General features: G+C 34.9%; 2 protein-coding genes across 2 annotated transcripts; one reads left to right on the forward strand and one right to left on the reverse strand.

The window, feature by feature from the left end:
* Positions 1–4,811: 4,811 nt before the first annotated feature.
* On the reverse strand, positions 4,812–5,935 carry LOC129447346 (heat shock protein 30-like). Its single transcript, XM_055209040.2, has one exon. It carries the CDS (start codon positions 5,600–5,602, stop codon positions 5,009–5,011), a length of 594 nt encoding a protein of 197 aa, XP_055065015.2. The 5' UTR covers positions 5,603–5,935; the 3' UTR covers positions 4,812–5,008.
* A 4,592-nt stretch (positions 5,936–10,527) lies between these two features.
* Positions 10,528–11,468, forward strand: LOC129447342 (heat shock protein 30-like). Its single transcript, XM_055209035.2, has one exon. The coding sequence runs from the start codon at positions 10,536–10,538 to the stop codon at positions 11,262–11,264; it is 729 nt and encodes a 242-aa protein (XP_055065010.2). The 5' UTR covers positions 10,528–10,535; the 3' UTR covers positions 11,265–11,468.
* The last annotated feature ends 2,053 nt before the right edge of the window (positions 11,469–13,521 follow it).

Raw genomic sequence — 13,521 nt, forward strand, 5'->3', positions numbered from 1 at the left:
TGTTTTCACTGTCTGGGCTGATGTCTTCCTTGTTCGATGAAGTCCCTCCTTTAAAAATATGTAACGAGTTTTGATTGTGTAGCTGGTCCAGTGTGTTGTGATTCAACAGCAGCTTAGCGCTTGGCTCATTCCTGTGGGCGGAGTTTCGTTAAAAAATCTGAATATTGAAGTCGTATATCCGGGAAGTAGGGGGCTGTAGTCCAAACTGGTCGTTCTCTGTAGTCCTTGAAAAGCGAATTCTATTCAAGAAAATATAACGCTTGGCATTAAACTTTGAGCTTTATCATTTTACAGGTATTATTTATGCTCTAACAGCAACATTACACACCAACTTTGAAAAATGGGATCACGAAAACGGCCCCTTTAAGCAGTTTAGGAGTTTAATACTTCCAGAAATAATAATAAAAGTTTAAATCTTGCAAGGAATTAGTCTTAAATATGGCACAGAGTCCACTCCATCTCTCTGACTCTTTGACCTGTATATTACTGTGTCCTCTCTTGAGAAATCATTTATCCTCTCATGTGTATTCCAGAGGGAGAGGAAATGGTCCGTGCCTTCTCTCTGCTAATAGGGGAAAAAAAAAACATCTTACCCTGTAAATATTATACAGTTAAAATCACTAACTACATTATTAATTGGTGCATGTTTGTGAAAAAGTCTCAGCCACAATGCAGGGGTGTTTTAGTGATTGAAGTTGTTTGCTGTGGTTGTTTACTAGTCCAAGTCCCTTATTCATTTTTTTTAGTTATATGTCTGAATGTGCCCTGCGATGAACCGGTCATCTATCCTGGGTGGACCCTGCCTGTGGATCAAGATGATGGGATAGCATCCTGCCCTCTGTGACCCTGCAGAAGATACAGCTGGTTTAGAGGATGTATGTATGAAATGAATGTGAAGATAAATATAATTATGCCGAAATATTACCTTTTTTCATTATAAAACAAAAATTGTATTAAAATTACTTGGATAAAATAATGAAAAAAGAGCCCAGAATAAATGTAAATTAAATGTTTTAAAAAAGCATCACAAGGTGAGACCTGATATAATGCCAAGACTTTAATTTCTTTGCTAATTTATCCTCCTAAGACCCAAGCTTTGGTTTGGCTTACATTTGAGATTTTTTCAGCTATTTGGGGTTAGGAAGAACCAATAAATATAAAACCAAATATTTTTCTTTGAACATGAAGCACTGCAGTGTAATTGTCCACATTTGTGTACAACAGGTTGCAGTTACACAGAATTAAGTATTATGGTGCAAACAACAAAAAATGGGGGTCTTAAGGTGTTAAAGATGAAATATAACATTTTGGAAATTTTCAGTCACAACACATTTCCCATGTTTTAATTTAGGGTTAGGGTTAAAGTTAGGGTTAATGCAGAATGAGACTGTAACCTTAAGAGTTTGTTTACCTGTATACCTCAGCAACATTATGCAATATGCTATTCTTAAAATGACCTTAGCTTACATTACGTTGACTTCAATTTGACTACACAAAACACGACAATACAATAATAAAGATTATACTCTGTATATAATTTATTATCAAAAACAATGAGTGAAAGAAATGCTCTTAGCACCATCATGTGGCAAGCAAGCATTAATACACTTCATGCACTGACCAAAGCTCAGGCTTTATTCAATTTTTTATAAGCTTTGTTTTTTTAATGTTATAATTTAATTTGTGCATTTGTGTGTCTGTATTCATTGTATGAATCTTCTTAAATGGTCAAATATGATCTCCAAAAATGGTGGGGGTGAAAATGAAAAAATAAATTCTTGGTATCAAACCAGATCGATCCCACAACTTTGATGCTGTAAGCCCCATGCACTGAACTATGTGAACTGTCATGTGATTTAACCGTATCCAATGTAATTGTAGTCAATATTACAAAGTAATCTAATTTAGAGTATAATATTAATAAATGTATAATCATTATAAATAACTATTGTTATTTTTCTCTTATTTAGAAGTACATTTCTAAGTTAACCCAATTTAATCCCAATTTTTTTCTTGGAATTTGAATACATGCAATTTACTCCTTAGACCTCCCTAACACACAAACTTTATGCCTTCTTTGATTTTATGTTGGTTAAGTTAGTGAAATATTAGGTTTTATACTCGGTTACAAAAGTGACCGGTGGGAAACATCATAGCCGGACTTCATTGAAATTCAATGAGACATATTTACATTAGAAACAGTGTGTTATACTACCGGTCACAATTGTGACCATTAAAAAATATATCTGTAGGAGACCCCACCTACAAAATTGATAGTTCTATTTGTTAATTAAGATGTTTTACTTCTTTTTGTAGTAGTCTGAGGTAGACATCTTCTTCTAGATGTGCAAGCAGGAAGTAAACTGATCTGGTCATGTGACCTTTCACCCTAGTCACATGACATTGATACATTTTAATCAAGACAATCTATTGTTTTATTTAAAAATTTAATTTCTTGTCCAGAGCCAACGTCAACACTTTTAGAGCTTTCAGAAATAAGAAAAAGACACGGTCACAAATGTAACCGGTGGTCCATGCTGGAAGTGTATCATTGGCAGAGGTGGGTAGAGTACCGAAAAACTGTACTCAAGTAAAAGTACAAGTACTTATACAAAAATGTACTCAAGTAAAAGTAAAAGTATCAATCTAATTATTTACTTACTTGAGTAAGAGTAAAAAAGTACTAGATGAAAAAACTACTCAAGTAGTTAGTTACTCGTTACTTCCGATCTGATAGAGAAGTAGCGCAAAAGCACTGAATTTCAGACTACTTGGAGGGTTTTCACAAACCTCTCCTTAAAAGTCTCATTGTTCTGCTTATATACAAGTAAAGCAGCCTATCTCAGTCCTGCAATGGGTACATTAACATCACATAACGTGTCATTTGAGAAAAAATCTCAAACACACACACAGACTCTGTATTTATTTTCATGTTCACACTTCACAACACAAACTTGTCAGCATCTGCCTTTAAACATGCAAACAGTTGACAAAAAAGAACGTGTGTGTCTGTTTGTTATCATGTTTTTATATAAATATGTTATTTTCATTGCCATTAAAGTGCAATTACTGAAGATAAACAGGAGCTTAAAAAAAATTATCATTTTAGAATTTCATATGGAACTTACCTGTTTGTGCAAATCAGCTCTACATTTATTATAATATATAATACATGTTTCTTTAAAAACAAACTTTATTATTTTATGCATTCACTCTTTAGGAAGGATTTAAATAAAACACAATCCCATTTTTATTTGAATGTATTTTCTACACATTAGTGAGGTGTCCGGTTTGTGTATAAATGCAAGACGTCCTTACATTATGCTGTTCAGTTTGTTTAGTTTTGTGGGGAAATGATATGGACATGGGCAGATGTGAACGTTCTGTTTTTATGGTTTAACTTACACTAGGTTTTGTCATCACTTGCACAAGAGTGCATATGGCAAAAAAACTCGGACAGTGTGTTAAATGACCATTAATAGTGTTCAAATAGACATTACTGTGACACTTACTTCAGGTTGAATCTTGAATTCCTGTACACTGAGACGTCAGCTCGTTTATTGAATAAAGCATGCATCGCATTATTCTTTTTGATCTCTTGGAGTGAAAACATAAACCAAACTTGAAGCCACGCATACCTGCCTCCGATATCTCACACAACGCACACGCGACCTCATCTGCTTCTCCTATCATCTACGCGCGGTCGCGCTAATACAGGGTGACCGCGCGGTCGCGCGCTAAAGGGTGACGCGGCTTGTTTCGCGAAACTTTCGAACACGCCCTATAAACTTTAAAAAATATATATATTCATTAATTATTACCATTTGGCAGTAGCGCAGCCGAATGTAGCGAAGTAAAAGTAAAGTTTTTCACTAGAAATGTACTTGAGTAAGAGTAAAAAGTACCCATCCTTAAATTTACTCTAAAAGTACTAGTTACCCCAAAAATGTACTCAAGTAAATGTAACGAAGTAAATGTAATTCGTTACCACCTCTGATCATTGGGATGATTTGGGGGGGGGGGGGTTGCAGAGAAAATTTGATGCCGTAACCCATTCTAGAACCTTTCAAGGTCCAGCCATACTGAACATCATCGGTAAAAACAATTTGCTTTTGCAGGTTAATGATTTTGCTGTATTCATAACACATCTCCCCTTACATAACATTGACAAACATTAATAATAAACTTAAAAAAATACTCCATACCTCATTGATATTGCTGGCCACTCTATGTCTTTCCACATTATGTTTTCTCCAAAATATGCAAACACTCATTGCAGAGCATTTTTGTACATCCATCTGGGAACGTTGTGTAGAAAAAGTTTTATAAGTTATATGATAAGTAATCACGTTAATGCTTATATCTGCGTGCCCTGTTAAAGATAGCATTGCCATGTCTGATTCCCCTGCCACAGTAAGACTTTTCTAATTAAGACTGATTAACTAAATATAGAAAAAAAAAATTCAAGTCCCAGTTTTCTTTTTCATTTTATGAATGGAAATTATATATTGCATTTTTGAACTGATATGGAATGATCAGAAGATACACTGATTTACATGCTATCAGCATACTACATTATGGTGCATTTCATGTCTTGTGAAGCACATACCCTTTTTTTTGTCATGATAAAATGTATTTATTAACCTATTTATTTCTTAGTAGAAGTAAAATAAAGCTATTCATTTCTTAGTATCTGAGTTTTTATTGACATATATCACTGATGTCCAAGTTATCAACAACAAACATCTCATTTACTACTTAGAGTTACCCAACTGACTGTAAGCAATTCTGAAGAAATGACAAAACAAGAAGAAATTGAATGTTAAACTTTTTTATTTTACCCAATTTAGTAAAAAAACTATTTACTTTACAAAAATAACATTTCACATTTATATATTATTCAAAGAGTACAAAACAATTATAATGAACAGCAAAAGTTAATCACGTACAATATACAAATTGCCTCACACTGTCCAAATCTGTTGAGTTGATCTTGTGTTGAGAGTTTTTAAGATTGCTGATCAGTCTTTTGTGTTTTAGTGGTGTTGTTTTGAATCTTTTCAGTCTCTGTCTGTGTTGTCTTCACAGTTTGAGGGCAGTGAATGTGCAGCATCCTCTCAGGTGTTTCAGATATCTGATTGACTGATGCCTGTATGTAGAGCTTTCCATCAGTCATAAAGCAGGTCACTGTCGCAGGATTCACTCCTTCAGGCAGATCAAACACACGTCTGAACTCTTGGATTCTGTACGAGAACGAGTCTTTCCCATCCTCCTGCTTCTTCTCTGTCTTTCCGCTCACCTGCAGCTTCCTGCCCACCTGTTTGACTGACAGTTCTTCTGGGGAAAAGTCTTTAGTGTCCAGTGTCAACGCAAAGCCACTTCCCTCTTTCTCCTGCACTGTACAGGTGAGCGGCTGGATCTCCTCAGAGTTTGACATTTGCTGGATCTCCTCAGAGATCTTGTGCTGAAGTTTCTTCATTTCCTGAAGTAGGTCAGTGTGTCTGTAAAGAGGTTTGATCTCCGGCCACAGACTGCACACTGGCCAGTGAATCCTCATGAATGGAGTGAGGAGGGAAGGCTGAAATTCATGCAGGCTCAACATTTTCAGTGTTTTCTTTGTTGTTGTTTTGCTTCTCAATCTCTCTGTCTCTCTCTCTGGTTGTGTGTTTAGGTTTGACTCGAGTGCTGCGAGTCTTTATACTGCCTGTTTATCAACACCAGCAAGTTCATGAACTTTCCAGGTATTACCACATTCATCCACTGGGTGGAGCATAGACTGAGTTCATGACGTCACACCAGTTGCTTTCTAATTCTGTGTAATGAATCATCATCCTCTCAAAACTCGCTCCTCGGACATAAATACTGACGTTCTATGTATTTACATGATCTGTACATTTCATTACAGCAGTCTCAATGTCAATCTGTTTAAGAAGATATTCAAAGGTTTTGAGTTTACATAAATTACATTAGGCCTACATCATAACCTGTTTGTAGACCCTGTGAAACCCCAAGCTTTATGGTGGGGCTCTTCCCCCAGCCCATCGGACACTGACTATAAATAAATTATTTTAATTAAATAAGATAATTGAAATTACAACTATACTCTATTAAAACAATATTTGTAACAAGTTCTTAAATAAATATATTTTTATTTCTGTCAGTTTCAGTGTTCAGAGAGATAGAAAGAAATGGCGTGAGCTCATAAACTCAGTATTTCCACTAACCAGTGAATTAATCTGCTGCTACCTGAAGAGTTCAACATTGATCGTGCTGATAGTGTTGCTGTTTTGCCCTGCTGTCACATTTTAGTACTTCCGGTTCCATATAAAGCCAAAAGTCAGCCAAAATTCAAGTGTCTTGCTTGAGATATATTAAATAAAAATTGTTTTGCTGTTGAACTTTTCAATAGGAAATTTTCTGTTTCCCCAACATTGCTTGTAACTAATTGATCAGCATTAAGGCATTAACTGGAAAAATATTTAAAAACTTGTATGTGAAATACATAAATGAAACAAACATTTATGTTTTATAAACCAAACTAACAAACAAACTGATTATATTAACAGATTTGCGCTTTAGTACATGGATTTACAACTTGAGTTTTTATTACATTTCATCTGATTATAAGAGCTGGAGTGACAGCAGACGAGACTGTGAAGAGAAAGAAGCAGATCTGATGATAATAAACAACCAAGAGGAAGAAGTGAGTAAAAGAAAATCATTAGATGTCTATACTACACACTTTAAAATGTTGCTTCCCATACGACAAAATAAATATATTTTTAAATATATTTTAAAGTACAACAAATGGCCAAAAAATATTTTGGAATATGTTAACAAAAATATATTTTTTACCAATTTATTTTGTGCCATTTTTTTTGGTATATTTTGAAATATATTTTAAAAACAAATATTTTTTACAGCATTTATTTTGCCCTCTATATACTTCAAACCAAGGAAATATATTCACACTGCATTGGAAGATAATTTGTTACAAAACTTTTAAAATAACAGGTTTGAATAGGTTAAATTTAAATATATTTTCAACCTAAAAAATATACTTTATAAAATTAACTTGTATTTAGCATATATATATTTAAAATATATTTTGGCCAAGAATACATTTTTTCCATATAGATTGTAAAATTTAAAATGTTTTTACTTGCTCTTCAAATACATTTTGAAATATAAGTTGATATATGAAGGCTAAAACTAAATATATTTTTAATTTAAATATATTAAAATATTTTATCAGTCTTTACGTTCTACAAAATGTATTTACTATATATTTAAAAATATATATATATATATTTTTGGCCGTACTGGTTCTAACATTTGGATTGGTCTGACAAAAGAACAGGGAGTCTGGAAATGGGTTGATGGCACCACACTGACATCTGGGTAAGAGATCATTAAATTTAACCAATCAAAGTTTTAGTTTAGACTTAGTTTCATATATTAACACATCATTCATTTTATTCAAAATCTCATTGCTTTTTCAGCTATACTGGGCGTATGAATATCCCCTATATGATAAGATGAATATCTCTGATTGTGCACTCATGACTGCATCTGGATGGAATAATAATCTGTGTTCTTCAAAGTATAAATGGATATGTGAAAGAAGAATTGCTTAAATCTCTCATGATGATGTTTATTTAAATAAACCATGTAGATATGTTTGTTTAATATGTAATAAATTCATATAAGGGGCAGTTTCTGGACTTAAGCATATTTCCTGACAAAATGCCAACATGCATGTCAGTCTCAACTGAAAACAACTTGTGACGTATCTTAAAATATATGACTAACATCGATTTGTCTAAAGATACACACCTGTAATGTTTTTTGTAAGGTATGTTTGTACAAACCACTTAAAAGTCCTAATATAACTAAGGCCTACCTGGCCTAATCTGAAAACTAAATGGCCTTATCTGCCTACATGGCGGTATCCCGGACAGGGTTTAGATTAATCCAGGACTAGGTTCTCAAAAATTTTCAAATTAAAGGGATAGTTCGAAGTAATGGTCTGCTGTGTGTTTACCATCATTTCTCAAAATATCTTCTTTTGTGTTCATTAGAAAAAAATAAATTTATACAGGTTTAGAACAACATGAGATGATGGGGTGAGTAAATGATGACAGAATTTTCATTTTAAAGTGAACTATCCCTTTAAGGCAGCTCAAACATGCATTTTAGTCTGTGACTGGATAAGCTGTGTCTGGGAAACCACCCCTTAAAGTTTATATTTTAAGTTTTGACCAGAAATGTCAGATTCATAACACTGGATTTGTCCATCTATAGTTTTAGGCCAGTGTATGTGGAATGTGTTCATAAACTGAAGCTTAAAGGGATACTCCATCGTTTTGTCATATGTTATTACCGTAACTAATAAGAGTTGATACATACCTCTATCATCTTAGTGCGTGCACTGAAGCGCTGTGGTGCACTGTGACACTTTGATAGCACTTAGCTTAGCCCAGTTCATTCAATGGTACCAACAGAGATGAAATTAGAAATGACCAAACACATTAACGTTTTCCCTATTTAAAACGAGTAGTTATATGATCAAATATGGTGGCACAAAATAAAACCTGGCGCTTTTCTAAGCGGGTTAAAAACTATAATGTATGGCGGAATAGCACTTTTGGGAGTACTTTGACTCGGCGCAGTAAAAAGTCACGCCTGAAAAATCCGCTCCCCTTCTCCCTCTCATAATGAGAGGGAAAGTTTTACTGTGCCGAGTTTATAAAAATTAAATTATAAAAATGAAATTGAATAGCTTAAAGTTTGTTTAACTTTATTTTTACTAGTCAAGAAAATTAAGTGTAATTTCATGTTGATTAAACTTAAAAATTTAAGTGCAATACTATTTTTACAGTGTAGCAGCCAGTAATACAGTGTAAGACTCTGAATATAACCAATACTACATTGCTGCCGGTTTTCATGGCTTTCTCTTTTATAAATTCACATTCAATGCCCATCAAAATAATACAAATGTTAAAAAGTAAACAAGTTTATAAATAAATTAATACATTTGTTTTTATGTTAAGTTCAGGGTTGATTTTTCATTTCACAAAATTAGAACGCTGTAAGGGTTTTGTCCTGTCTTGTTCATGTCTTTTATTTCATGCTCATGTCTTTTATTTTGAAATCTTATCTTATCATGTCAGGTTTCCCTGGCTGCGTCCGAAAACTCAAGGCAGTGACTCATGCTGCCTCATGAGGAAATGACTTCGGAGGCATGAAGGCAGCTCAGGGAAAGACTTTCGGACACACTTCAAAGGCAGCGTGTTTGAAATATAAACAGAGAGCGCCTTAACTAATCACATATTTGAAAACTACAATACCAATTTCTCGCTAGAAATGCAATTAAAAGGTGCAAAAAGTGAAAATATACCTTTATTTACACTAAATTTGTGCTCCAGGTGCTTCCTTGGCCGGCATTTTATTTTTTGAACTCGACCAGGCTCAACCAATCACATTCTTATTGTACGCCCACGAATAGGCCTCACATGAGACAGGAAGTAGACCTAACATTGCATTCGGACATGCCTTGATGCCTTCCCAATCCTGCCTTGGAAAGCTGCCTCAGGAGGCAGCAATTTAGAGTTTTCGGACGCAGCCCCTATTTCCTGATGTGTCATGTTTTGATTGGTCCACTGCCCCTTTATAAGCCCTCGTTAACATTGTCTCTTGTTGGTTATTGCCTTGTCTGGTTTATTGTCTTATCTTGGATTTATGTTTATAGTATGGTTTATTAAAGTCACCATCTGCATTTAGATCCTGCCTCATTTCATATTTTGGATTACACACGTTACAAAAGCATATGACGTGACTTCATCAGCTCTGTCCACGTGGCCACCCAGTGGATGAATGTGGTATTACCTGGAAAATTCTTGAACTTTCATGTAAAGTAAAATATTCTTGCATTCTTTCATATAAAGGTTATAAAAATAAGCAAAATTATTGTCAACCATTATGAATATTTTCGAATACTTTTACATTCACACACACATTACATGGAAATTAAAGTTTTGATGAGTAAATTATCTTTAATAAATATAAATGTTGAAATAATGAATTGTGTGACTTAAATTATTAAAAGTAATTCAATATTGACCTTTATCATTCCAGTTTTATCCATCAAATAATTAACAATATTTTACATAAATAAATAAGTCGGCGAAATTATTAAATAGAATATTAGCTAAATAAACAAATGTATTATTTTTTCTGCAAGGAGAGTTAGTTCAGAGTTTATGGTGTTTTATTATAAGGAAACAAAACATATACAATTAAAACAAGACAAATAAACACAAAAATTACATTGGTTTGAAATATACAATACTTATAGGCTGTACACAATTAACAATAATAGTGAAGAAGTACAAAAAAATGTTAATATTCCAAAGACAGCAAATGCAAGTTCACTTTTCAAATTAAACTCTTTAGCAAAACCAAAACTGGTGTGACGTGATGAACTCAGTCTATGCTCCACCCAGTGGATGAATGTGGTATTACCTGGAAAGTTCATGAACTTGCTGGTGCTGATAAACAGGCAGTATAAAGCTGAGAGACTCACAGCACTCGAGTCAAACCTAAACACACAACCAGAGAGAGACACAGCGAGATTGAGAAGCAAAACAACAACAGAGAAGACACTGAAAATGTTGAGCCTGCATGGATTTCAGCCTTCCCTCCTCACTCCATTCATGGGGATTCACTGGCCAGTCTGCAGTCTGTGGCCTGAGATCAAACCTCTTTACAGACACACTGACCTACTGCAGGAGATAGAGAAACTTCAGCACAAGATCTCTGAGGAGATCCAGCAAATGTCAAACTCTGAGGAGATCCAGCCGCTCACCTGTACAGTGCAGGAGAAAGAGGGAAGTGGCTTTGCTTTGACACTGGACACTAAAGACTTTTCCCCAGAAGAACTGTCAGTCAAACAGGTGGGCAGGAAGCTGCAGGTGAGCGGAAAGACAGAGAAGAAGCAGGAGGATGGGAAAGATTCATACTCGTACAGAATCCAAGAGTTCAGACGTGTGTTTGATCTGCCTGAAGGAGTGAATCCTGAGACAGTGACCTGCTCCATGACTGGTGGAAAGCTCTACATACAGGCATCAGTCAATCAGATATCTGAAACACCTGAGAGGATGCTGCACATTCACTGCCCTCAAACTGTGAAGACAACACAGACAGAGACTGAAAAGATTCAAAACAACACCACTGAAACACACAAGACTGATCAGCAATCTTAAAAACTCTCAACACAAGATCAACTCAACAGATTTGGACTGTGTGATTTAATTTACCTTACAATTCGGGATGAACTTTAGCTTTATATTACTAATCTTTTCATAATAATTGTTTTGTACCCTTTAAATGATATGTAAATACAAAAATATTTTTGTACAATTAAATGCTTTTTTATGTACTGAGCTGGATGAAATAAAATGGCCTAACAAGAACTTTCTTTTTGTTTTGTATTTTTTGTCATTCTTTAATTAGAGACTGGATTTGTAAAAACGCTTCCTCTTGAAAATTACAGTATATATAATTTATGTGTAGTAAACAGCGGACAATCAGGCATACCAGGACCCCAAGCATTATGGTGGGGCTCCTCTCCAATTGCCGGTCAGATTCAAAGATTCAAAACAACACCACTGAAACACACAAGACTGATCAGCAATCTTAAAAACTCTCAACAGAAGATCAACTCAACAGATTTGGACTGTGTGGTGGGATTTAACTAAAAATATCAGATAAACTTTAGCTTTATATTACTGATATATTCATAATAGTTGTTTTTTCTCTACTTTTTGAATAGTATATAAATGTAAAACAAATATTATTTTGTAATTACCTTTTACAGAACTGGATAAAATAAAATTAATAACAATGTCAGAGGACATAATTGACTGAGCAACCAATTACTTCACATCTTTACGTATCCATCCATGATGAACATATAAATAGATCTTGTATAGGCAGATGCACAAATAATTTCCATCTTATTTACAGATATATACCCATGCGTAAATTGTAACGTTTGCACCTCTTTCACTTTGGGTGTAATTGAATGAGATCAGCCGGTTCTGGAAATAAACTTGAAGTGTTTCTTTTGTAGCAGAGATGTGTGTGTTGCTTGTGTAAAATCTGATTAATCAACATATTTTTAAGTCAAAACCAAAAGCATTAGTTTATGCAGCGTCTCTCCCCTGCCTTTGGACCTGAAAAGTTAAAAAACTGACATTTTTAACACCTTGCACTCATATCTTAACATATATCAGTGCCATTGTTTTGTCTCAAACTGCACATCAGCAATGTTTTTATATAAGAGGTTATCGTACTTAAACGAACATCCTGCAAGTTTCAGAACTGAAAACGTCCTTGTTACTGAAATATAACAGTCAGTCCAGGAATGTGCCAATGTGTGACATTGTAGAAATCTTAAACAGCACAAATTCTAATGGAAACTATTACTTTTGTTGCCCCGCCCGAGGCCACGTTATCCTAATGGGCAACATGGGCTGCAGCCCAGGGCCCCGAACACTAGGGGGCCTCCGAGACAATTCTATTTTGAGTTTTTAAAAACATTTTGATTGACGTAATTATGCGTAAGTGCTACCTAGAGCAGAGGCCCCCAACCACTGGGTCACAAGAATGTTCTGAAAATAATTGTATAATAGCTACGTAATAGCTTATGGGATATTTTGTCCTTTAAGAGCCGACTTCAAATAACATCGATCATTTCCACTCTTGTACAAGGCCGCGGTCTCTCTCTCTCTTTCTTTCTCTCTCTCTCTCTCTCTCTCTCTCTCTCTCTCTCTCTCTCTCTCTCTCAGCGCATCGGCAATCACATTGCTGTTTTTAGAGTTTGAGTATAGTACTGGTTGAAAAATTATAAATGGAGTACTAGATTAAAACCTTGGATACTGTACATAATCTATGCAGACAGCATCCAAGACATAATCTATTAAAGACTTCTCCCTGTATTAATTTCGTGTAAGAAGGCTGTGTCTTTATTTCTTGTTTGTGTATGGATCGACTTTTTTCTTAGTTTAACTGTTGGATGGATACATGAATAGCCATCTTCTGTGGTAAGTCCTTACATTAAAAAAATGTATATGCAAAAGCGAAGTTGTAAGATAAGGCAACATGCATGTTTATTCTGTTTCAGTGGCGGAGCAAGAGGGGTGTCCAGGGTGGCACTGGACACCCTTGACATGTCACTGGCCACCCCGTGTGCCACCCCAAATTTAATGCGCTACTTTCACTTTCTTTATTTTCGACGTGCGGCAGCGCAGCACATTGTTAAAAACAAACATTATGAATATTAACCCTCCCTGCGGTCGCGGCGCAAACTCTTTATTTTTCAATCAATGCGCAAAGAGACTTGGTTTTGGACATACAGATATGATTTATACATCATTTAAAACGTTAAAGTGTCATTTTTTGTGTGTCTATAAAAACTGAATGTTTGTTTTCACAAAATTAAGAAATACATAATGCGCG

This window comes from Misgurnus anguillicaudatus, chromosome 12 (genome assembly GCF_027580225.2).
Source record: "Misgurnus anguillicaudatus chromosome 12, ASM2758022v2, whole genome shotgun sequence".
Classification (NCBI taxonomy): Eukaryota; Metazoa; Chordata; class Actinopteri; order Cypriniformes; family Cobitidae; genus Misgurnus; species Misgurnus anguillicaudatus.

Bases quoted from the DNA above. Each gene is read 5' to 3' on its own strand.
- LOC129447342 (XM_055209035.2), top strand. From the start codon at position 10,536: ATGAACTTGCTGGTGCTGATAAACAGGCAGTATAAAGCTGAGAGACTC.
- LOC129447346 (XM_055209040.2), bottom strand. From the start codon at position 5,602: ATGTTGAGCCTGCATGAATTTCAGCCTTCCCTCCTCACTCCATTCATG.